Genomic DNA, 26,202 nt, shown 5'->3' with positions numbered 1-26,202 from the left:
CGCTGTTCTTCTTCCGGTGATGTCCAGCTGCTAGCCTTGGCAATTACTGTTCATTGTCGTCGAGATGCAGTTGAACGGTAAGGGTTTTTTTTGTTTTTGTTTTTGTTTTGTTTTTTTAAATAAGTGAAATCATACAAATAACTTCAAAGGAACGATTAACGTTCAAAAACATGAATGGTGCACTCAAAAGTGGCTGACAGTGACTCGGAGATTTCGAGATTTGTTCGCACACCCACCCCCCACACCCACCCACCCAACATTCCCAGGACGTGGAGGAAAGGTGAGGGAGAAGAGTCAGAACCATTGTCAGAGAGATCCAACAGTCCAAGAAACAATTTGTGTGTGTGTGTGTGTGTGTGTGTGTGTGTGTGTGTGTGAGCATTGGCTTAATCTTACACTTATTCTTCACGATTCCTCTCCGTCACCCACCCTCCCCCTCCATCCTCCACCCCTCTCTCCCCATCGCCTTTCCTCGGCCTTGATGGAACGTGTGTGTCTGTGGTGTGTATGTGTGTGTGTGTGTCTGTGGTGTGTGTGTATGCGCGCTCGCGTGCGTGCGTTGTAGTGTTGGTGGTGGTGGCGGGGGATGGGGGTGAGGAGGGGGGGGGGCTGTAAATGAAGTGTCACTGTTTGGAGCGGATGATGAGGGGAACAGATTGGCTCCTTGTGTAACGTGATGGGCTGTTTTGCCTTTTTGAATCCGGCGGTGAGAAAGACAAATGAAGCCCGGATTCCTTTACACACCACCATCATCACCACCAACCCCAACTCCCACCCCCACCCCCAGACCCAGACCCTCTTCACCCACCTCCCTCCAGAGCCCCTAACTTCCTCCCCACCCCCTCCGCCCCCACCACCCCCCAGTCCTCTGTTCCTGCAGTGGGCTTCTTCACTGTAACTGTTTCCATTCTCTTCGGAACTCTCATATACCTCCCTCCCTTCCTTCTCTCTTACACAGCCCCCACGCCCCCGCCCCACGTTCCCGACCCCCTCTGCCGTCTTTCTCCCTCTCTCTTCCAGCCTTCTACTACTACTGTCCCCATTCCGTCCACCAGCATCTTCTCTCTGTCTCTGTCTCTCTCTCTCTCTCGGTGTCTCTGTCTCCCTCTCTCTTCCAGCCTTCTACTACTACTGTCCCCATTCCGTCCACCAGCATCTTCTCTCTGTCTCTGTCTCTCTCGGTGTCTCTGTCTCCCTCTCTCTCCAGCCTTCTACTACTACTGTCCCCATTCCGTCCACCAGCATCTTCTCTCTGTCTCTCTCTCTCTCTCTCTCTCGGTGTCTCTGTCTCTCTATGTCTCTCTATGTCTCTCTCTCTGTCTTTCTCTGTCTCTGTCTGTCTGTCTCTATCTCTGTGTGTCTCTCTCTGTGTCTGTCTCTCTCTGTCTCTCTTTCTGTGTCTCTCTGTCTCTCTCTGTCTCTGTCTCATTAAAAAAAAAAAAAAAAAAAAAGTAGAAGTCTGAAGAAGAAAAAAGAAGAGCTGTCTCGTTCCTGCCAAAGCTCCAAATGGTTATGTTGCACTCTCATATATGCACATATTCTTCACCATTCCCTCTCCGTCACCCATGTTGTAGGGGGTGGGTGTGCGAACAAATTTCGAAATCTGTGTCTGTCTGTCTGTCTTTCTGTCTCTGTGTCCCTCTCTCTCTCTGTCTCTTTCTCTGTCTCTCTCTCTCTGTATCTCCCTCTGTCTCCCTCCCTCTCCCCCTGCCCCCCCCCCCCCCCTCTCTCTCTCTCTCTCTCTCTCTCTCTTTAACATCGAATAACTACAAGCGCATGATCATTATTTTATTCAAACATCCGTGCACTGGTGTTCAGATAACAATGATTTATATACATACACAGTCATATGTGCGTGTACATGTGCATGGGCAGGCTCACAACGCATATGTCCACACACACACACACACACACACACACACACACACACACACACACACACACACACACACACACACACACAGAGAGATTTATGTGATTGTCTAATATCACTGATAGTGAAAAGACGCTAAACTTAAGAACGAACGAACACATTTATGTGCATATGAGCGATCACACACACACACACACACACACACACACACACACACACACACACACACATATTTATGTGCATTTGAGCGATCACACACACACACACACACACACACACACACACACACACACACACACACACACACACACACACACATTTATGTGCATATGAGAGTGCAACATAATCATTTGGAGCTTTGGCAGGAACGAGACAGCTTTTCTTTTTTCTTCTTCAGACCTCTACTTTTTTTTCTTTCTTTTTTTTTAATGCCCTCCGCCTTATGAATCTGGAATATGTGCTGCGCTACTGGCTTTGATTTTTATGACGCTGATAATTGGATAATTGAATATGCATGTCTGTTTAAAGCATGCATCCGTTTTTATTGGGTAGCGTAATGTGTTTGGATTCAGGGACCCCATAACTTCAACAAAGTTAAAACACAGACTTGTATAGTAAATAGCATAATAGACGGAGTTGAGCTTTAACGGAGGGGAGAAAAAAAAACGAAGGGGCCGGGCAGTATTTTGAATTTAGAAGAGAGAGACAGAGGCAGAGGCAGAGACAGGGAGAGCATTAATGTGAGTTGTTGGTATCTGCCAATCTTTCCTGATTTTTGGAGAGCAGAGAAGTCATTGCTGAATTTGATATGTGTATGTTGTTTGGTTGTGTGTTTTTTTGTTGTTTTTTTTCATCCCTCCAAAACACCTGGTTTTTCAATGAACATGCATGCACGCGCGCACACACACACACACACGCGCACACACACACACACACACACACACACACACACACATACATGCATACTCTCTCTCTCTCCAGTACTTTACACAAACAACATTAGTTGAACAGTCATCAGAGAAAAAGAGAAGTGGACTTCATCAGTGATTTGATAAAACTTTCTGAACAACAACAACAACAAAAAGCAGGAAAGTTCACCGTCTTCAGTTGAAAGCCTACCAAAAGTGATGGGTTATGGCCCCATACTCCAGAAGTGCCGAAAAATGAGTTGGTTCCCGTGATTTGCTTTTTCTTTTTTTCTTTTTTCTTTTTTTCTTATCTATTTATTACTAATATTCTTCTTTTTTTTTCTTTTTTTTTTTTTTTTTTTTTTCTTTTTTTTTTTACATCTGCTGACAGCTATTTGTTTCTTTGTTAAGGCGTCTTGCTGAAGCACGTGTTATTCAAGATCTATGCTCATTGCAGTAGCCCTAAAAGCATTCGCTCAAACTTTCCCACACAAGCAGACACATGTATTGTTTAGAAAAGCTAGAAAGGACAATTGGAGTTAGAATAAAAAATATTAAAAATAAAAATCAAATAATAAATCACGTAGAAACAGGTAATGGTAGAAAGAATGCTAACAATAACAAAAATGTAGGCAGTTTAAAAGAAAACACACACACACACACACACACACACACACACACATTAACAAACAAAGTAAACAAACTATAGAACGGAGGAAGTATGAGGTATAAATTGTTTTTTCTTTTCTTTTCTATATTTTGTTTCCTTGTGATTTTGTGAGAGTTGTCAGTCGTCAACAGGCAGAATGCGATTTAACAAAATGTGGAAAGTTGGTTCTCTTCATTCTGTGCAAAAATAGGTTGATTGTGAGGAATGGTTTCAGTTTTAGATCGAAAATTTCTTAAGTGGAACGGGGAGTGCAGTTTGGGATAGAAATTGCTGGAGGAAATGGAAAAATCGCGCATGCGTGCTTGTGCTGCTGAAGTATGTGTGTGCGTGTGCGTGCGTGCACTTGCGCGCATATACGCTCGGTTTTCCAGTGGTAGCTCAGAAGGTTCGTTTATAATCAAGAGCTGCTGGCGCAGAGCACTTAATCAGGCGATTAGGAGCGGAGGTGCTGATTGTCAGCTTTCTTCCCGGGACGTGTGTGTTTTGTGGGATTCTCCATCAGATTGTTATTTCCTTCAGTGAAAAGGCCCGAGGCTGTCTTGCTGGCTGTCTGTCTCGTGCCGGATCTCCAAATTGCCTTTTGAAGTGGTACATGAGCTGGTTCCAATGACGGCTTGGGCTGCTCTCTAGAAAAATCATCAAAACAGTGAACAGCTTTTGAAAAGTAATGTGTGTCAAGATACGTGCTCTTCAAAGTTAGATTTTTGGGGAGGGGTGTTAGGGGGGAGTTGTCTTTTAATTCTTCTCTCTCTCCCCCCCCCCCCACACCCCCTCCCAGGTTTGAGTGGGGTTGATGCAAAACACATTTTCCCCCATATTTGAGGCACTTTACGGGAGTCTTTAATGAAGTGAGGGATTTCATTATTATAAAAAAAAGATCACGTTCATTACGGTTTTCTGATGTTTGACTTTGCTTGCCCCAGTGTGTTGCCGTTGGTGCATGTGTGTTCAGTTAGTATTGAAAGCATCGGATGCTTGGCTGTGGAGCTACAGGTGCATCAGTAGGAAATGGGTCAGGCTGAGTCTCACTCTTCTGCCGCATGATGTGTGTATGAATGATGGTCATGTCAGACTGCAAGAGCGTGAGGACAGCAGAGAAGGCAACTGCTGTCTCAACTATCTGGGCTGGAATTTGGTTATAGTGCAGGGTGTCTTGTCCAAGTCTACTTCCCCACTCTCGGCCAAGAGGGTTTTAGGACGGCACTGGGGGTGGTTCCCAAAGGACAACTAGCGCCCCTCCTCCCAACCACCAAGGATGCAGCACTAAAAGCCAGTGCAATCTTGCCTCCGATTTGGAGAGTCGTAGTCCTTCACAAAAGACTGAGGCTGTAAATGACTCCCCATTGCAGTGGAGGAAGCATTGATCAAACCGCTCTCACTTTTGCTGTTGGCCCAACTGTACACATTACATGGAAAATGTCACTGGTGTTTATTTATAACCTATGTCAGATCACCAGAGCACACTCTTGCTAGAAAAGAAGCATTCAGTGTTGATTTCAGTGAGAAAATCCAAACTGTATAAGTGATTTAACGCATGTCAGATGCTTTCTGTTGTTGCTGGAAGTGTCTGGATAAGATTTTTTTTTTTTTCCAGACGTCGTGTTTTTCATTTTGCTGTCACTGTGGATTGGAAAATACTCCGACTTTGTCTTCTGAGGCTTGTTGCTTCCTTTCCACAGGAGGTACACGTTACAATCACGAGCGTGCCACATGCATGAAATTCCAGGAGATTGTTTTGATATTGACAGTGTACATGTACTTGAGGGCGTTATATCTTCATTAAAAAAAGAAAAGAAAGAAAAAAGAAGAAAAAATCCTACCTTGGTTGAGAGACCCACTGTGTCTGTACAAAGGTATGGATTTGACTGTGTTTTAACCATGAGACACAGAAAGGGGTATTGGCTTTGATTAAAGAAGAAGAAAACATTTTAGGTCTGATTCAACCCATGAAGCACTGATTTCAGCCTGTTACTGAGAGAGAACACTGGACACTGATTCCCCCCCCCCCCCCTTCGTTGTACATTGGCCATAGTCCCTTACACCAAGCAATGGAAGGTTTTGCGCCGGGGGATGGGGTGGGGGGCGATCTGGGAATGGGATAGACCTTGTGGCAATATATATATATATATATATATATATGTGTGTGTGTGTGTGTGTATACATATACTTTTTTTTCTCTTTTTTTTTTTTTTTTTTTTTTTTTTGCATCATAAACAGATCCAAATGCCTTCAATAAAACGTTTCCTCCGTCGGGAGAGAGGAAGGCTTTCAGATTTTGTTTGCCCTCCCCCTTTTTTTTATTTTTTTTTATTTTTTTTATTTTATTGGAGTTATATGTCCCAGCCACTTCCAAACCTTGTCCTTTTACAGTTACTTTTTGGCTTTCTTTCCTTGACTCCGGGCTGGCTGAGATGACGACGACTGCGAGCGAGATGGGGGTGATAGCTGGTGAGAATGGCCGCAGCAGACTGTGGCGGAGATCATTTTTCTCTTTTCATGTGTTTGGCACCGGCAGAAAACATCTGTTTTCCTTTTCTTTTTCTTTTCCCTTTTCTATTTCTTTTTTTTTTATCACTAGATGACGGCACGGGTGTATAATGTCCACAGAACGCAGGAAGTTTGAACAAAAAGGGTTGCTCAGTGTTCTTAAAAGTGCTTGGTTATTCTTTTCAAGGATCTGTTTATTTCTCTTCCGTTTTCATAACACTACTTTGGGGTTTGGGTTGGGTTTTTTTTCTTTTTCTTTTTCATTTATTTTCTTTTTTATGCTTTTCCAGCGTTTCTCTCCCTTTCCCACTTTATGTTTGTGCTCAGCTGTGATTTCTATCATCGACGAATGTGTGAGGTGCCTGTTTCTTAATCTTTGGGGAGGGGGGCGGGAGGGGTGGCGTGGCGTGGAGGGCGGCTTTGTGTGATATGTTGGTTGTCTTTCTCTACAAGGATAACAAGGCCAGTGAGACCTGTCCAGAATGAAGTAACTACAGCTTGCAATCGGCTTTGGCAGTCAAACACTATGGTTGGAATTGAACACTCTCTACTTTACTTGCGGAGGACATGGGGGGGAAAAAACATACCTTTTTGGAGTTGGAAGAAAGGAAACCATGAACATAACACTGGATGTGCCCATTTTGATGTACTGTTCGTCCCTTACTTGTTTAATGTCTTGTTTGTTGGTTTGTTGTTTTTTTTTGTTTGTTTGTTTTTTTCAAACTCAAACTCACGGCATACATTTTTTCAGCACTGTTTCCCCATCCATCACATGCCTTTTCATCTTCAGTCTTTCGGTTTGAACTGACTTAAGACAATTCACAAGATAAAGGCTGGCTGATAGAGCCGTCGGTGAGAATATTTAACAACAGATTCTGCAAGAAGACTGAAAGGTGGTTTGTTTGTTTTTTTGTTTGTTTGTTTTGTTGTTGTTGTTTTTTTCTCTTTTATGATTTCTGCCTTTTGATTCTGACTGTTCCCAGAGTGAATATAATAGATGAATCCCAAGTGTCGGTCGGTAATGCTTCTAATCTCAGGTGTCTATCGGAACTCCTTTTTATTTTTTTTTTTTTTTTTTAATTAAGATTATATGATTTAAGACTATAGGGTCCTCCCGCCTCCCTTAAAAAAAAAACCGAAAACAAACAAAAACAAACAAAAAAAGACACCCAAGTTTATGAACATTCAGCATGCAAGTCCCAGTATTGGCCCTTGCAGTTTGCTCCCAGAGGATCGGGCTGTGCAGTAGAGAGAACATGATGGACTGGTTTCCACTTGAGGGAAGGTTGAACTCAATTTATGATTTATCTTGTCTCCAACCGAGGATAGGCGCTAATATAAGTATCCAGACACTAACTGTAAAGCGCATAGAGCGTGGTCAACGACTGAGGATTGGCGCTATAAAGTATGTGTCATTATAACTGTCATCATCATGTGGAGTGATGGCCTAGAGGTAACGCGTCCGCCTAGCAAGCGAGAGAACCTGAGCGCGCTGGTTCAAATCACAGCTCAGCCACCGATATTTTCCCCATCCACTAGACCTTGAGTGGTGGTCTGGACGCTAGTCATTCGGATGAGACGATAAACGGAGGTCCCGTGTGCAGCACGTAAAAGAACCCATGGCAACAAAAGGGTTGTTCTTGGCAAAATTCTGTAGAAAAATCCACTTCGATAGGAAAAACAAACAAAACTGCACGCAGGAAAAAATACAAAAAAATGGGTGGCACTGTAGTGCAGCGACGCGCTCTCCCAGGGGAAAGCAGCAGAGAAATCTGTTGGGGGGGGGAGGAGGAATGTGTAAATCAGTAAAAACTCCTTGTCTTCACTTTTCTGGGTTTTTTTGTGTTTTTTTTTCTTCTTCTTTTCTTTTTTTAACTTCTATTATTTTTACTATTTTTAAACGTACACATGTCCATATGCCTTGAACAGCCAAGATGTGCTTGCGCGTGCGCGCTCGTGTGTGTGTGTGTGTGTGTGTGTGTGCGCGCATCTTGTGTGGAATGGGTGTGGGTTGGGAGTTGGAGCGTGTGTTTTTGGTAAGCATACGTCATTGCATTTTTTCATTGTAAACGCCCAGGACTTTAGTATCATTAGAATAGAATAAAATATGTCTATTACCAAGTGTACCGGGGTCACAAGGAATATTGGGGGTGGGGGTGGGGGGGCATAGTACATAACAAGATACGTACATAAATCGAAAAAAAACTTATGCATACTCACATGCACGCACTGCGCACACACTACGTTGACTGCTTTGGGGAAAAAGCTATTGGCGAAGCGATTGGTTTTCGTCCTTATACTTCTGTACCGTCGACCAGAGGGGAGCATCTCGAAAATCCCAAAAGCTGGATGTGATTCGTGCTGGCTGATTGATTTTGCTTTTGGGCGTAGATTGGGCGTACCAAATATCCTTTTATCATGATGATGATGATGATGATGTGTGTGTGTGTGTTGACCCTACAGCCTGACGACAGCGTGCTGGCGGTGGGCATGGAGGGGGGTCTGCTGTCCATCCGGCACCGAAACAAGGCGGAGGCCAAGGCCCAGAGCCAGACCGGCCGCAAGAGGAAGGCCCCGTACCACTACCACTACCATCCGCACTCCTTCAAGCCGCACGGGGTGAGTTGGGGAGTTGTTGTTGGTCAGTGTGTGTGTGTGTTGTTGTTGTTGGTGGTGGTGGTCAGTGTGTGTGTGTGTGTGTGTTGGTCAGTGAGAGTGTGTGTGTGTGTGTGTGTTGTTGTTGGTCAATGTGTGTGTGTGTGTGTGTGTGTGTGTGTGTGTGTGTGTGTGTGTGTGTGTGTTGTTGTTGTTGTTGTCGTTGTTGGTCAGTGTGTGTGTGTGTGTTCTTGGTCAGTGTGTGTGTGTGTGTTTGTTTGTTTGTCAGTGTGTGTGTCTTTGTGTTGTTGTCCGTGTGTGTGTCTGTGTGTTGTTGTTGGTCAGTGTGTGTGAGAGAGAGAGAGAGAAGTCTGAAGTCTGAATGGTTCATTGGTGAGGCCTTTCTGCCCGTCACAACAGGGGTAAGCGGGGGTAGGGGGTGTGAGAGGGGAACATCCGTGTTAACATCCATTATAAAGAACAACGTCATTAGATGAAAAGCAAAGAAAGGAGAGGAAAGAGAGAAGACAGAGACAGTGATGGAGAGAAGAAGAAACAGACAGATGGTGTGTAACCAGGCGTCATTAACTCTGTGTGTGAGAGAGAGATATAGAGGGAGAGAGTGTGTGTGTTTGAGAGAGAGAGAGGGACTGTGTGGGGTGAGGGTGGCGGGAGTGTGTGTGTGTGTGTGTGTGTGTGTGTGTCTCCAAGAAAGTGAAATGCAGACAGGATGATATGATTAATATATGTCCTTGCCATAATCATTTGATGATTTTTTTTTTATTTCTTCGTTTATGTGTGGCTGTTGTTTAAAGGAAGAGTTGTTTTTTTTTATGTAACCTTTTCATATCATTTATCCATTTATTTATGTTGGTCTGCGCATGTGTGTTTGAATTAAGCAAATTGTGAATAGTTGTCATCTGTGTGTGTGTGTGTGTGTGTGTGTGTGTGTGTGCGCGCGCGCGCGCGCGTTTCGGATTCTTTGCTTTTATCAAGTAAATCAAAGTATTTTAATAGATGCCTGTTAATAAGGTCAGGTTGTTGGTGCCTCTTTCAGGTGTTGCTTTACTTTCTCAACAAAATGCGTAGTTTTAGGTTACAAATTCATGCTTTGATAGCATGTAGCTGTACGAACGAAGGGAAACTACTGTTGGTAAGAATTGGCCGGGGAGTGTGATTGCCTTCAGACGTGTAGTTGCTGCCCTTTGGGGTTTGTCTCAGCCGTTCCCAACCTTTCATGCCATGCCGGCGATAGGTTTTGAAACAGTGTTCTATTTCGGCGTGATGAATTTTTTGACAGGACAAGAAGAAAACATGTTTGTGAAGTTAATGCATGTGTTGACCTGTGTGTGTGTGTGTGTGTGTGACCAGGATGACGTGGTAGTGACCATGAAGAAAAAAGAAAAGCTGGAGCGTTTCGACAAGCTCTTGAAGAGGTTTGAACACTCCAAGGCACTGGACGCAGCACTGGAGGTAGGTCTGACAGTTCTGCTGTTAATTAGTGAACCTTGACTTTGTGCACCAGGACAGGAACAACATGATAAAAAGAAAACTAATTCCTCAGCAAAACACGAGGGTCTGAAATGATTCCATCATTCCAGCCCCCCATGTTTTGGTTATTCACGATGGGCTTAACACTTCTTAATGTCCAGTGCATTTGTTTTGAATGATGTGACATTTCAGTATATCATTTGTGGCTGCCAGTTAATCAATGAAGCCTTACCATCAAGAAAGTGGCTTAAAGTGTAGTCATGTAGAGTCATGTAGAGTCACTGGGAATGTTAATGTTATTGATGTTTTACAGCCAGTGTAGTCATGTAGATACTGGGATATTAATGTTATTGATGTTTTACAGTCAGTGTAGTCATGTAGATACTGGGATGTTAATGTTATTGATGTTTTACAGCCAGTGTAGTCATGTAGATACTGGGATGTTAATGTTATTGATGTTTTACAGCCAGTGTAGTCATGTAGATACTGGGATGTTAATGTTATTGATGGTTTTTTTTCAGTCAGTGTAGTCATGTAGAGTCACTGGGAATGTTAATGTTATTGATGTTTTACAGCCAGTGTAGTCATGTAGATACTGGGATGTTAATGTTATTGATGTTTTACAGTCAGTGTAGTCATGTAGAGTCACTGGCATGTTAATGTGTGTGTGTGTGTGTGTCTTTTCAGCCTACCTTTAAAAACACACACCCTTTTTTTGAAATGTGAAAATTAATATTTTAATTAACTGTCTACAGTCACCCAGCGTGTGTGTGTGAGGGGAAAATAAACCTAATTAATCTATCCTAACGCACGTAACGGGTATGATTCTGTAGGGAAGTCGTTTTTCAGGTTTCCAAACGATGAAGGGGAGTAAACCCAGAGTATATTCGCTTGTCATTTAAAAAAAAAAAAAAAAAAATTCTTCTTCTTTATTCATGAGCTGTAGCTCACACATTCACTTGTATGTACAGGAGTGGGCTTTTACGTGTATGACCATTTTTACATCCGCCATGTAGGCAGCCATACTCGTTTTCAGGGTGCAACTGATAATCTATACATGTCCCTTTTCAGCCCCACGTGAGGCAGCAGAATGCAGAGCAGACAATGGGGGTCATCCAGGAACTGAAGAGGCGTGGCGTGCTGAGGGCAGCACTGGCAGGGAGAGACGTGCAGCAGCTGCAGCCCATGCTCAAGTTCATTCAGAAGTAAGGCATCAGGGAAATGGGTGTGTTTGTGTGTGCCTGTGAGTGAGTTTGTGTGCGCTGTGTGCGCATGTGTATGAGTAAGTGTATTTGTGATAGTGTGTGTGTGCGCGTTTGCGCGCGTGTGTGTATGTGTATGTGGAGCTTATCATGCTTCAGCAGTTGAAACGATGAAAAGAAGAAAAAAACCAAAGATGTTTAAGTCTGTACAAGCTGCCATGGCAAAGTGATCAGCGGTCAATGACTGACAGCAATAACATGGGTTTGAACCATATTTGGAAAAATGAATAATTGTGTGTACTTTGTGCGTTTTTGTTGGTGGTTGTGGCTAAGGCCAGCTCTTTCCCTGAATTTAGTTTGCTGTGGGCTCAGAGGGATGTCATCCATTTCCTGGATACACAATAAAATCGGGTTTTCAAAGTTCAGCCATGTCCTGTAGTCTCAGACCTCCATAGCAGCATCATAAATCATCATCCCCTCCGTCATCATCAGATATAGAAAAATTGTCCTGTTTTGTAGCCTTAATACACCTCCTTCTTTGCCTCTTCACAGTATCTGATCAGTGATCTTGCCCTCCGAACCTAGACTTTAGCTTAAATGCCATGCTGTCATGGCAACAGCCAAGTGGTTAATGCATTGGACTTTCAAATCTGAGGGTCACAGGTTCAAATCTCGGTGATGGCGCCTGCTGGGTTAAGGGTGGAGATTTTTCTCCAACATATGTGCAGAACAGCTAGTGCCTGAACCACCTTCGTGTGTATACGCACACAGAAGATCAAATACATGTTAAAGATCATATACTCCATGTCAGCGTTCAGTGGGTTATGGAAACAAATACATACCCAGCATGCACACCCCTGAAAATCTGATTGAATGACACAGGAAACCAATTGAAGCCAAGCATGTCAAAGATTTCAGTTACTGAATACATTGAAAACAAAATGATTTTTGTTTTTTTTTGCTTGCTCTTAATCTTTTCATTTGTTTATCACCTGATGTTTCTTGTGTTATCCAACACCATCATACTTGTTGCTTGATTGATAACGCTGCATGTCTTGTCTTTCAGAAATGTGTGGAAGCCAAACTTCAGCCATCTCCTGGACGTCATGGACATTCTGTTGGGTACGTCTGTGTATTTCGTTTTGTTCCAAGGGCTTGTCTGTGGGTTGTGTTTTGTTCTAAATGCATGTTTGTGGGTTGTTTGTTTTTGTTTCAAATACATGTCTGAGGGTTGCGTTGCATTTTCTTTAAAAATGTGGGGATTGTTTGTGTAGTAAATATTACGGTATCCATATCCTCTGTATAATTATGGGTCTCTTTCATAGATCTGTTGAAACTGCCTCCATCGTGAATTATCACAGAACCCCCCTCCAGTCTAACGTAGACTCCATTTCTCTCGTACATCTGTCAACTCTTTTCACTCAAGCATATCTGTTCTCTCTTTTCGTAGACATCCCTGACCACAACACACACACACCCCCTCCATTCTCTTGTTACAAAAAAGTGGTCTGATATGTCAGGTAATGCGGATAATACCCCCCAACCAAGTAAAATTTGTAGTTTGGCAGTTAACCCTACTTTAAATCCGTTTTTTCAAAAAAATATATAAAATGGTAAATCTTGTGTGTATGTGCGGGAAAAACAGTGCGCGAATATGTGTATTAGGAGGTATAATACTATACGCAGCAACGGCAGAATTAAATCTCATTTATTTCGTGTGCCCACCCATTGCGATTGTTTTTTTGTTGTCACCAAAGCCGCTTCATGTTTGTTGATTCAGTAAGTTTGTTTGCGTGATTCGGGTAAAAGTCAGTCCAAATTTAGTCCCCTAACTGGTATGAGGTAAAATTTACAACCATGTTTTAGACTGAACTTTGCTTTGTGGGCAGCAACACTACTGCAGAAAATCATTTTTTAGCCTCAACTTAAATCCTCCAAACGTCCAGACATTAACCTGGAAATGTAACTGAATCCACTAATAATAAAAGGGGACAAAAGTTTAGGGAGATGTTGAAGGGTTAGGGCAAAGGTCAGAGATTACAGAAGAGGGTTAGAGAGGCAGTAGTGGTGGGTATCTCTGTCTACCCCACCTGTTCCCGCACCCGCCATCTGTCGACCCCCCCGAGCACCTCTGTGGACCCCTTGGGCATCTTAATCCCATGATGCAAGATATGGCTTCGTCATGCATTTAGTTTTTTTCAAAATGACCTTGACCTCTCTCTCTGCTTGTCAGATAATAATCCTACAAAGTTTGATTCCTAAGCCATTTTCAGCAGCTGAGAAAATACCAGTGTTAAAATAAACCATGAGGACACACCCAGGTCCATTACATACGCAAAAATGACGTGCCATTAAGTCCATGCTCTGAAGAAAAAAAGAATTAAAAAAAATAACCCAAGTTTTTTTTTTTTTTCTTAAATCTTGTCAGCAATGATTAAAGTACAGTTGAACGTTCCACCAGAATTTTAAATTTGAAATAGTGAACCTGAAAGTATCTAATTGAAACTACAGTTAGTGTTGTGGACAATTCATGCCAGCACTCAAAATTATACAGGTCCAGGTTTCTTTTTGGATCCTAAAGGATGTTTAAAAGTGTTTTTTTTAATTTTGTGAACCTGGTTTTTAAAATGCATGCCTGTTAGAGGGTTAAGAAAGGTTAGGCTAGAGAGTTCAGGTACTAGACAGTTATGTGTTTGAATGGGGATATTACCAGTACATTGGGAGGGCGTTTGTGGGGGTGCAGAACCTTTGTTGAGAGCATTCCCCATTCATCAATATAACAAATATTTTGTTTGACACATTACAGAAACCTACGGAGACCAGATCAAGACCAACCCGGCCCTGCAGTCCTCGATTGAGCGGGTGAAGGATGTGATGCAAGGGGAAGTCAGCTACCAGGCAGAACTGGCCGAAACCAAGGGGGTGCTGGGCACTTTCTTTGCCTCCTGTTCGTCATGATGTGCACACTGCTAGCAACACACAATGTGAAAAAAGAGAAGAAGTGAATGACTGTTTGCGAGACTGTTGTGTCGGATTGCTGCACTGTTGGTGCTGATGGAAGTCAAACTTTCTGTGTGCAGACTCACTGACAGTAGAAGGGAGGGTGTGCACGCCCTGCTTTTGCTGGATTTTCGTTAGGGGTTCCCTGGCTGCTATTAGCAAGAACTGCGTGCATATCTCCATTTCTTCCCCTCCCCCCTAAGGTCAGCGAAAGGCTAAAAAATAAATGAATTAAATCATGGAAATTGCTGTTCTGACGATAGTATTTTGGATATTTCCATGACTATTTTTTGCAAGTTTAAAAGCAAAATTTGTTTTTATAATTACACCCATTTTCTATGGTTTACTTTGAGCGCATTTCTTGTCATATATCTGCCACTGCATATTCAAACTGATCCGATTTATTTATTTAAAAAAAAAAAAAAATTAAGCTGAAAAGTTTTCCTAACAAAAGCAGTGCACAACCAGAGAAGCCAGTTACTTTGATGGGTTGTGCAATTTGTCATATGACCTACTTTCTCAGTCTGCAAGCGATGAAAAGTCCACCACAAAAGCAGGCTGCACATCCTCCCTATTAACTGCAGTTTCTTGCATGAAATACTGTGGCAGTGTGTGTGTGTGGCTAGTCACTGAATGATGTTTGATGAATAAAGGTATGCATTGGACACTGCAACTCTGTGTATGGAATTGGTGAGCAAGGCAGTGTGTGTGACATGTGTTTGGGAAACTATGGTCCAGAAACAATCATTTTGCTAATATTAGTCCATTGGTCATGCTGAAGTCTTCAGCCAGGGTGTTGTATTTCCAGGAAGGTTTCTTCTAAAGAAGTGATTCTGGTACAGCTCCTTTCCTCCAAGAAGCACCTAGGTTGGAAGGCTTGCTCTATCAGGCCCTGAAGACCCTTCAAATGTTGTTTGAGAACTGTGAAAGCCTTTGCCATGGGAAGCACTGAGGTCCCCTGTAACGCAAGAATGCCATCCCAAACTCTTCTTGGTCAACATCTTGGTCCTCAGGCTTTAACACCAGTCAGGTGTTAATTTCCCCATTTAAGACCAACAAGCAACTGGTTCTTGCAAACACTGAATAGCGATGTCCCGGAGACAGTCAGAGGTCACAGGCCAGATTGTCAAACCAGCATCCTGATCATTGGGAACGTTTCAGGAAGTTCATCTGAATGGAAGAGTTGAGTTTGCAGGTTCATGATGAAGCCAGGGAGAAGCTAAGCACACTGTACCCACCACTGTCTCCTCCCAAATGAAAGCAGTACATCAAATCACACATCAGCTGCATCTTTGTCTTGCCAAACTGGGATCCTTGACCAAGATGGAGATAAAGAGCCAGAGATGCAAAGTCTTTCTTCGTGGAGCATGATGTGCTGAGGAAAAGCCCCAGGATTCTGCACATCACCACCTGCAGCATAAATGTGCGGGTGGTTAAGCCAGCTGGACACGAGCTGACAGTGGTGACTTGAAGGCAGTGAATCTCCTGGGTGGTTGATGATGCACCAACAGTCAGATGCAGGGTGGGTTTTTTTTATTCATACCTGCAAAGAACACTCATGAAGCAAATTAGTCCAAACAATGTCAATGTTTGTTGTTTTTTTCTTCTTTTTAAAATTTTTTTTATTCATTAAGACATCACAAATTTGTGGCATGGTTACAAGCACTGTCAAAACCCTGCTTGATATATTATGCAGGAACAAAAACTCACTGAATCATTTTTCTTTTTTTTTTTCTCTATATATATACAAGTAACAACATCAAAAAAGAAAAAAAAAAACCCAACTATCACGAACCGTGAATGTTTTCATCACAGAATTTTTGACAACAGAAAGATCACACATTTGATTCAACTGCAACAACAAGTTTAAAAAAAGCAAGGACAAACACAGAAGTTTCATAAAGCTTTCCAACTACATTTGGAAATATCCAATTTTTTTTACACAGAGAAGTAATCTAAACTCTTTTCGCAAATCTGTTAAGCTGAAACGAAGTTAATTCATAAACAGATATGGAATATATAAACCGAAAAGGAACAAAAAAAAAAATGAATATGACAATCACTGAATATGCCAATCATGTACACAGACATTCACAGAGCTATTTCTTCAATCACAGGGCTGTGCAATGTAACTTGCTTGCTCTCTACACAACTCCATAATCACAAAATTTCCTTCAGAACTTTGGTAATGGAAGGGAAAGGTGTTAAAGGACAACCATTTGCACAAGTATAGAATGGTGGTTGGGGGGGGGGGGGGGGGAGAACTCTAGTTATTCAGTAATGATGAATCTCTCCCCAGTGTGTTTCTCTTTCGTAATCCAAGACACCATTTCTTTTTTTTTTTTTTTTTTTTGCTGCCCCATCATCTGCACCGTTTCAGTGGCATTACTCCCACGCCACTCATTTAGATTCCCCCATACATGGCCACACCTGGATTCGTCTGTCACAGTTCCACCGTCAACAGTCCGCAGGGAACCATTGATGTTAGGTCACCAGGAGGTCACACACCAGAAAAGACCCTGCACTGCTGCTGAGTCACTTCGGTGGTGTTCAGTGGTGCCTGTTCTGGTTTAACGTACTTAGGACATCACCTACTAAACCCCCTACTAACGACAATAATGGCTTAGTTGCGGAGTCAGGCTGAGTGAGCGTCCCTGCCAGAGCAGAGACCACCACCACGCCCCTCAAACAACAGCCCCCCATGAATCTGCCGACACTGAAGACATTGACAGGACTCACCCCAAGCACAGAAGTGGAGGGGTATCGAAACTGAGGTCACCATGAGAGCAGGGCATGAAAGGCCACAGACTCTGAGACTGTTTTGTTTATACTGATGATGATGAAGGAGGAGGAGGATGACAATGACTATGTTGCTATGGAGGTCCATTTTGGTTTGGGACTGCGTGACAAGGCTGTACTCTACACTTCCTGTCATAATGATATCCCAGCATTAACCAGGCCTGAGAGATACATACACTTGCAGTGTTGGTCAAGTAATTAGAGCAACACACCCAAAGACGCATCCTTGAAGTGGATGACACTCGACTGTGTGGTCCCAGTCTCCCCATTTAAGCCCACAGCACACTCAAATCTGGGTAGGAGCCGGACACAGGCCGAAAAACCCACCTCCCCTGGGATTCGAACCCGATCCTCCCAGCCATCAGTCCGCGATGCTAACCACTTCGCCACAGCGGCTGGTAGACTCACCATTTCTAAGCTAGAGAACCAACAAATTCTGAAAGCATCTGTAATCTTCAGATCTGGCAATCAAAATTTCATGGCGAACCAAGCCAGTGTTTTATCTGCTTGTGAAATCTCTGAAAGTACGATCACTTTGAAACCCTAGTCACATTTTTTTTTTTCCAAACAAAAACAATGATTCACAAACACAATGGTTTTTGTTTGTTTGTTTTTTTTTTCTTTAATAATGATGCAATGGTTATTAAGGATTTTTTTTCTTCTTCAAATCACAATGCAATGGTCATTTAAGAATGTTTTTGTTTTCCCTTCAAATCACAATGCAGTGGTTACTTTCATCTAATGCTCATTCACTTCCTCAGCTGTTCACAATATTCACATGAGGAAAAAAAATGCAGCCAATGAAACTTCCTAATCTAGGTGAAATACACCATTAGTGGACTGGTGTTTGATTACAATTCTGTTTATAAATAAGATTTGTGAACTTCATGATAATGAATCTTATTTGTGAGTTTTAAGATGATGATCCATGAATGCTCATCCTGTTCAAAACCATCTTGCACACACACACACACACACACACACTCACACACACACTGTGCCTGCTCTAATTCCTATTCTTTTCATAGAAACCAACAAAACGCAAAATTAATAGCTCCAATAGTCTTTACACGACAGAAAACATGTCTTCACTGATCATACGTGCACAGGCAAATCAATTTTTTAACGCAATGTTGACTTGGTAAGATTCCCTGCATGATTTCTGTTCTTTGTTGTTTTTTGAAAGGGTGTGTTTGGTTCATCTTCAATTCAAGAAAGCCTTGTATTCCAACTTCTGACAGCATATAATAAGGATCACTTCCAGTTGGCCAAAGTAAAGCCCATATTTTTCACAGGATAAAAAAAGACCTTGTTTCTAACTAAAAAACGAAAGGATAAATCAATTATGTCCAACCAAAAATAAATGGATAAATCAATTACGTCCAACCAAAAATAAATGGATAAATCAATCAGCTGCATTTCGTACAACTCCGCAAACTCTCAAGTGTTGAAAAGAATAAACACTTAAACACATGCAAAAAAAATATTAATAAAATAAAAAAAATTATTAAGTCCTGACAACTAACAATGAACAGCGATGTGCAAAGGACTGAACAAAATGTAAAGAAACTGAATACTTCCTGATAAGGTCAAAACTGTATTACACAGGCCATCAAATGTCCACTGACTAAGCAAATTCTATGCCTTCATTTTCAACAAACTGCTTATGAATTGTCTTTTCACTCCCAGTTCATGAGTTGTCTTTGTTATTTATAGCCCACTTCAAACACACAGTTGAATAGTTTGCATCTGTGAATATGCAAAAAGGGACAGAATCACGTCTTGCATCTTCATTATCACGTTTTAGGACCTTCTCTTTTTCCAAGCTGCAGCAGTCACCACTTTGGCTACACTCCACTGCTGCAGTCGACCAGCCACACAACCAGCACCACTACATTTCCAGTTTCCAGCGCAATTCAATGAACAATGGTCAGAGATAATGGAAAATGTCTCTTGTACTGGTTTGAAAAGAAAAATATATTAAGTTCTATGAAATTAGAAAAATAAACATACAAACCAAGGAAAAGGAATATTTAGCAAGAGCAGAAAAACTGCCAAGGATTTTTCTTCTTCCAATGTCATTCTCAACATCACCCTTACCAGCTGAAAAAACATGCAGCAAAAACCGTAAAACCTTTACCAGCTGAAAAAAAAACATGCAGCAAAAACCGTAAAGAACCATGATTCTTGACTGGCCTAAACTGTCAGTCTTAGAAGAGTGTTAAGCTGGCATAACTATGACTCTAATGCAGTGGAATGGAATAGTTTTAATAGCCAATATGATTCTGTTTTAACATGCTAAATGATCTTATCATGCTCTCAGACCGATCAGAATCTTGGAAAGTAACCAAACGCATCACTCATAAAATTGAAACGTTAAAAAACTCTTGCCAACGCACGATTCCCGAAAAATCTTTTTTTTTCTTTTTTTTTTTTTTTAGCTAGCAAGCACCATCATTGTCAAAACACTCGGTTCCAGAAAATAATCCCAACTGTTGGACATTACCAGTGAGATCAAATGAAAGATGACGGCGCTGGATAGGACGCGTCCTTGGAATGCCAGATTTACTCCTAAGAGTGGCCCTTTGCTGGACACCACATGGAGAAATACAAACACAAAATACAAACAAACAAAAAAAAGCAAAGGAGACATGGCCCTAAACGGCTGAAAAAGAACAGAAGGAGAATGTACACAGGTACCTGGTGGAATGCGAGCGGAAGCAAGCTAAGACAGGCAGCAGTCGATATCTTTGTTGGTGGCTTTAAGTGCCACACAGCATTTAGGGGGGATCAAGAAAGTAATATGCTAAAGATTATGTTAAAGATAATCAGCTGCTGCCACACAATTAGCTCAAATTCATGACACAACCCTGACAAACTCACAACCAAATGACTTTAGCACAATATCCAATGTTAACGTGAAGAAAATGACAGTAACACTGTTTCCAATGGACAGGTGTGTGAGTGTGAGGTACAAGGACACACTATGGACTCCAGTCTTGATAAAAGAATCTCTGGTGCTGCACTGTGTACGCATATCCCCATCAAGCACCCTTCTGTTTGTTTAGAAACGACTGTCTGGATAAATGAAATATTTTTATACAAAGCTTTGCTTCAACCGTGTATTCCAGTCCACATGAGAAACCATTCTGTTTCTATAAGCGGACCTGTTGACACGAAGAGCAAAGCCACAACCACCTCCAATGCTCTCTCCCCTTTCTGGCATCATGCACAACAAAAACCAGTCAGACCTAAACAGGAACCAACAATGGCTGCTGTGCTGCAGAAGCATGCCATTCAAGAACATCAACAGACTGTTCACATACTTGATGGTCGATCACGCACACAAGTTTCAGTCCATCACACTCCCGGTTCACTTGAATTGTTCACGCATGGTTCAGACAGCAACTGGTGCTTTGCCAAATCTCTCCAGTAAACTGAGATTTCCACTGACCACAAAAACTGCCTCCACTCACCCACCAAAAATGAAACACTTGCCAATCTTGACCATGGTCAGCACAAAGGCATTATCATTCACAAAAACCTGTCCAGCACTAGCAGATTAGTTTATGCATATCAATGATTGCCTTTCATCTGAATTTCTTTCACCATTTCTATTACCAATGAAAATGTGATGGTTGACCTCTTCTTATTCTTCTTCTGGGTTCACTCTTATGCACGCGAGTGGGCTTTTACGTGTATGACCGTTTATACCCCGCCATGTAGGCAGCCATACTCCGTTTTCGGGGGTGTGCATGCTGGGTATGTTCTTGTTTCTATAACCCACCGAATGCTGACATGGTTTACAGGATCTTTAACGTGCGTATTTCATCTTCTGTTTGCATATACACACGAAGGGGGTTCAGGCACTAGCAGGTCTACACATATGTTGACCTGGGAGATCGTAAAAATCTCCACCCTTTACCCACCAGGCGCCGTCACCGTGATTCGAACCCGGGACCCTCAGATTGACAGTCCAACGTTTTAACCACTCGGCTATTGCGCCCGTCGGATGGTTGACAATACATCCACAGTTTGTCTGGATTTTCATGGGTTCTTTTTATTCACTCGATTTGCTACATCATACAACCTGGCCTGCTGACGAAACAAAACTTAGATCCACAATGTCTCATCCTGAAATGTTCACCAAATACAAACTCCCACCTCAACATTTCTTGTGTTTGACAAGAGTCACATACTGTGTAATCCTATTTCTTTTCGGATTAATGAAATAAATACTTACACACTTGGGTACATCAAGTTATTGCAAAAATTCGATTTTAAAGATTAACTATTTATCATCAAAGTTTAAAAATGCACAACATTTTAATTACACAAAGGCATTACACGAATACTTTGTACATATATAAAAATATATTCACATGCTGACTTTCTGTAATTGCATAGACACGCAGACAAGGACGTATTGGACAGCCCACAGGAAATCTGAGGTGTCCTTTTTTTAACATTTATGGAGGGAAGAAACATCAAACCTTTAAAAAAAAAACCTGTACTTCTGTGTTAAACTTCATAATGACTCCCAAGTACACTGTATCGGATATCTTTCAAACATATTTCACAACTTTTCAGTAGCTGCTTCCAAACAAATATCACATCTACCAGAACTTACCATCTTAAGCTGTAAAGAAAATTTCTAGGTGGTTCATATGTTTCAAACAAATTTCCTATCTTTTCAACAGGTGCTTCCAAAAGCACTTGCGTGTACTGGAACTCAATAGCTTCAGCTGTAAAGAAGTATTCAAGGTGGTTTCAACAAACGTGTTTCTTGTTTGTTGTGTTTTCTTCTCACGTCAGTTCATTACGATGCTTACATGTTGGCAAGTGTGAATGAGTGAGACTGTGTGTCGTTGACACAATCTCCTGAGAAGTGTATGTAAATGTGTCTGTTGTTGACACTGCTATCCTGTAAATAAAAGACAAACCAAATATACAAGAGTTAAAAAAGCACACAAAAAACCCCATCACCAATCCTTATTCATTCGTTTCCAAAACCTCCAGCACCACTGGAACACCACCACTAACTGAAATATCACAGCTTCCAAAGTGACGGATTAGAGGTCAAGGTCAGATGTTCCCCTCCTACAGAGCTCAACCCGCTCTTCTCAAAGTCATCAATCCTCAATACTGTCTGCTTGAGAGGACGGCTACGATTCGGTTGTGTGTTTAACCACAATCCTCCTTACACAGAAAAAAGAAGAAAAAAATTGTGCTGAAGATTTCCTATTTGAACAGAACTCGCCGTTAATTACATTAAAAGGAGAGCGGACACAGCTGAAGATGCGACTCCGGCTACCAACAGTGTACCTACCAATCATCATTTATGATTCCTGATTGGTTCAGTCATCATTTGTACAGATCATTCAGACTGATATGTGACTGGATGAATCCTCATTTCACGTTTTGCGCTTCACATGACACAAGATGGAAAATCAGTGGGGGAAAAGTCCAAGGGAAGCATGGCATAGAATGGTTGGGACACAGAAAAAATAAAAATGAAAATAAGAATAAAAACAAGAGAGGCAAGGCCTTCAAGACTCACTTGTGATAAATTAAGTCCCCTAGCATTAATTACAGAGTAATTTCCCTTTTTTACTATCTGCACCAAAACGTTTGCAAAATAAATAAAAATTCCATGCTTAGCAAAAGAAGTTCCTGTTTGAACAAAAAATGATAATAATGACTCCTCTTGTTGTTGTGTCAGAATAAGAGGTCAAAGTGCCAAGTTTAGAGAATACAAAAAATATAAATATAACAGTAAATGCAGTTTGCATATTATTAGGCTTCTTTTTTTATTTTTTTGTGTCCATCCCAGAGGTGCAATATTGTTTTAAACAAGATGACTGGAAAGAACTGAATTTTTCCTATTTTTATGCCAAATTTGGTGTCAACTGACAAAGTATTTGCAGAGAAAATGTCAATGTTAAAGTTTACCACGGACACACAGACACACGCACGGACACACACACAGACAACCGAACACCGGGTTAAAACATAGACTCACTTTGCTTACACAAGTGAGTCAACAAGGAAAAGCATCAAGGCTTTTCGCTTTTCCTGGGGGGAAAGCTAGCTAAGACAGCACACAAGACAGGAGGCAGCATCTGCAGGAAGTCCCGGGTGGCATCTGAACGTATACCACACACAGGGCGCCCAAAAGGTGATTTAGTAAGAAAGTATGTACTGGCATTAACTTCGGTTTAAATAATAATTACCTTGGTGCGTGATAATGCGACGCCAATCCAGCATCATCCAGTGGCATGGCGGCAGCACGCAAGCTGCTGCCTGGATGAGGAGCACCATTGCAGCCAACCGGTTCCATACCTTCCACCCCCCACCATCACACAATCCAGTTATCAGAATCCAAGTGCAGCCAACCAGTTCCAAACGTTCCTCCACCACCCACCATCACACAACCCAGTTACCAGCTTCCAAGTGCAGCCAACCAGTTCCACACATTTCCCCCAGACTGTCACACAACCCAGTTATCTTCCAATAGAGGGGTGGGGGGTGGGGGGAGACGAGCCTGGCTCGGTGGAAACCAAATCACGGCACCACCAAAACACACAACGGGTGGGGGAGGCCGGGGGGGAGGAGGGGGGACCGGGGGGGGCCGGGGTACAGTAAGGAATTGTGCTGTTGATCGTTACAAGCCGATGTCCTCCAGAGTGGCGGCGGCCGACTGGATGATGTAGGTGGCAATGTAGACCTGCTGCTTCAGCTGCTGCCAGTGGTCCTGCTGCCCATCGTGGTTTATCTCATACATGGTGTCCATGATGCCTGGGAAACTGTTGTCTGTGTAGGCGTCAAACTGGCTGGGGGCGAACATCACGTGTCTAAAAAATTTTTTAAATATATAAATAAATATAAGGCAGAGAAAAAATCTGCTAAGTAAATCCCCCTTTTTTTTCTTTTTTTTTTTTGAGAGTACTGATTGTCTATTTCATTCCAACTACATTCCCCTGCCAATCTGTTGACATCTAAAAAAGAATTATAAAAAAATTTTTTAAACCTGGCAGGAACTCACCACAAGCATGGATGTGAGTACATGACAAACAGAATGCCACTTCAGTCCACCTCTACACACACCAGGACCTCTCCCTTGGAATGCCAGATGAAGTCTCCTCTTATGTCTTAAATTATATGTGTATATTTGTGTGGAGTGTTTGAATGAATACTTTTAGTGCTATTGTAAAGCACATAAGAGCTTCAAGAATATGTGAAAAACTAAAGAGCATTAATCAATAAACAAATAGATATAATAAATAAACAGCCAGGACTTCACCCCTTTTCAACCAGGACTCCCCCCTCATAATGCCAGACCTCTCACCCAGACACTCAGGAATCACACCCCTTGAAACAACGAAACTTTTGTCACACCAAGACACAAGCACCAAACAATTTGACAAGCAAGCCAACGATCATAATACTCAAATCTACAGCCACTGCCTTTTCAGTTCTTGGAGCGGGTGATCAGGAGGGGGTGACAAAACTACTTCTGCTGAAGTCTTCCTAGCAGATAGACCTAACTGTGATGGTGACCAGACAGAAATACAAATGGTATCATCATAAATGAGAGGGAATACAACATTTCTCACTTTGCCATTGACTGTGAAAGAAAAAATCTTTACTATTTAATCTTTACTATTTTTTCTTTCTATTTGTGTTCAAGTGGGACTGGAGGTTATGGAGGTGTTATGGAGGGGGTGCGGGGGGAGGGGGGGAGACTGCGCAAGTGCATGTTTGAGGGCATGTGTGCTTGTTTACTGTTATAATAATGTCTTCGGCCCAACACTTGGCTTAAACCACAGACTGACATAAGTTTACAGTTGGGCCAACAGCAAAGTGAGAGCTGTATGATCAATGGTTTCTCCACCGCAATGGGAAGTCATTTACAGATTAGTCTTTTGTGAAAGGCTATGACTGAAATTAGGAGGCAAGAATGCACTGGCTCTTTGTGCTGCAGCCCTGGGGGCTAGTTGGCCTTTGGAACCATCCAAATGCTGACTGTCCTAAACCCTCTTGGCCGAGGAAGTGGGGGATGTAACTTGGGCAAGACTCCACAATAATCAAACTGTAGCCCAGATAGTCAGGACAGCAGATGCCTCCTCTGCTGACTACTAGGACTGACTACGATGTCTGTTCCATGCTGAAAATAAATTATAATAGTTTTTAAATGTTTTTAGAGTTAAAAAAAAAAAAAAAAAAAAAAAAAAGAAAGAAAAAAAACCCCACTCACTTCTGATTACGTCTATCAGGCAGTCCCTCAGGATCCAGGAAAGCTCTCTCTAACTGGATCAGCCGGTCGTTCACCATGCGTAATTTCAGGGGGCTGAACCACACACACACACAAACAAATTTACCAGTAATTTCAGGGGGCTGAACCACACACACACACACAAATTTACCAGTAATTTCAGGGGGCTGAACCACACACACACACACACAAATTTACCAGTAATTTCAGGGGGCTGAACCACACACACACAAATTTACCAGTAATTTCAGGGGGCTGAACCACACACACACACAAATTTACCAGTAATTTCAGGGGGCTGAACCACGCACACACAAATTTACCAGTAATTTCAGGGGGCTGAACCACACCCACACAAATTTACCAGTAATTTCAGGCGGCAGAACCACACACACACAAATTTACCAGTAATTTCAGGGGGATGAACCACACACACACAAATTTACCAGTAATTTCAGGGGGCAGAACCACACACACACACACACAAATTTACCAGTAATTTCAGGGGGCTGAACCACACACACACACACACACACACAATCACAAGTAATTTCAGGGGGCAGAACCATACACACACACAATCACAAGTAATTTCAGGGGTCTGAACCATATACACACACAATCACCAGTAATTTCAGGGGGCTGAACCACACACACACACACACACAAAACATTACCAGTAATTTCTGAGGGCTGAACCACACACACACACACAAAACATTACCAGTAATTTCAGGGGGCTGAACCACACATACACATTATCAATCTATTTGCAGTCAAAGAGAAAGACCACCTTGAGGCAATATCAAGACCACCTTGAGGCAATCTCATAAACACTTCTGCAATTTCAAAAATCTGTACCATTCAAAACTTGAAAGCAAACATACTCAAAATAAAAACTT

At 42.1% G+C, this 26,202-nt stretch overlaps 2 protein-coding genes across 6 annotated transcripts in view; one reads left to right on the top strand and one right to left on the bottom strand.

Annotated features, from left to right (window-relative positions):
* Positions 1-14,857, top strand: part of LOC143297332 (U3 small nucleolar RNA-associated protein 15 homolog) — a 117,201-nt gene extending 102,344 nt beyond the window's left edge. The window contains exons 9-13 of the mRNA XM_076609623.1: positions 8,402-8,557; positions 9,905-10,006; positions 11,096-11,229; positions 12,293-12,348; positions 14,033-14,857. Of these exons, the coding sequence (XP_076465738.1) occupies positions 8,402-8,557; positions 9,905-10,006; positions 11,096-11,229; positions 12,293-12,348; positions 14,033-14,184 (600 nt within the window). The 3' untranslated portion in view covers positions 14,185-14,857. The remainder of the gene's footprint in view (positions 1-8,401; positions 8,558-9,904; positions 10,007-11,095; positions 11,230-12,292; positions 12,349-14,032) is intronic.
* LOC143297331 (glutamate carboxypeptidase 2-like) overlaps positions 14,661-26,202 on the bottom strand; it is a 62,822-nt gene continuing 51,280 nt past the window's right edge. For 4 of the 5 annotated variants that reach the window (XM_076609620.1, XM_076609621.1, XM_076609619.1 and 1 more), the window contains 2 exons: positions 25,283-25,375; positions 14,661-23,879 (listed from right to left, as the gene is read on the bottom strand). In XM_076609620.1, coding sequence (XP_076465735.1) covers positions 23,690-23,879; positions 25,283-25,375 — 283 coding nt within the window. In that variant the 3' untranslated portion in view covers positions 14,661-23,689. The remainder of the gene's footprint in view (positions 23,880-25,282; positions 25,376-26,202) is intronic. The other variant, XR_013057254.1, reaches the window with a different exon arrangement.

This window comes from Babylonia areolata, chromosome 22 (assembly GCF_041734735.1).
Source record: "Babylonia areolata isolate BAREFJ2019XMU chromosome 22, ASM4173473v1, whole genome shotgun sequence".
Taxonomy (NCBI): domain Eukaryota; kingdom Metazoa; phylum Mollusca; class Gastropoda; order Neogastropoda; family Buccinidae; genus Babylonia; species Babylonia areolata.
Note: the sequence above shows the minus strand (reverse complement) of the source record. Positions and strands in the feature narration are given on the sequence as shown.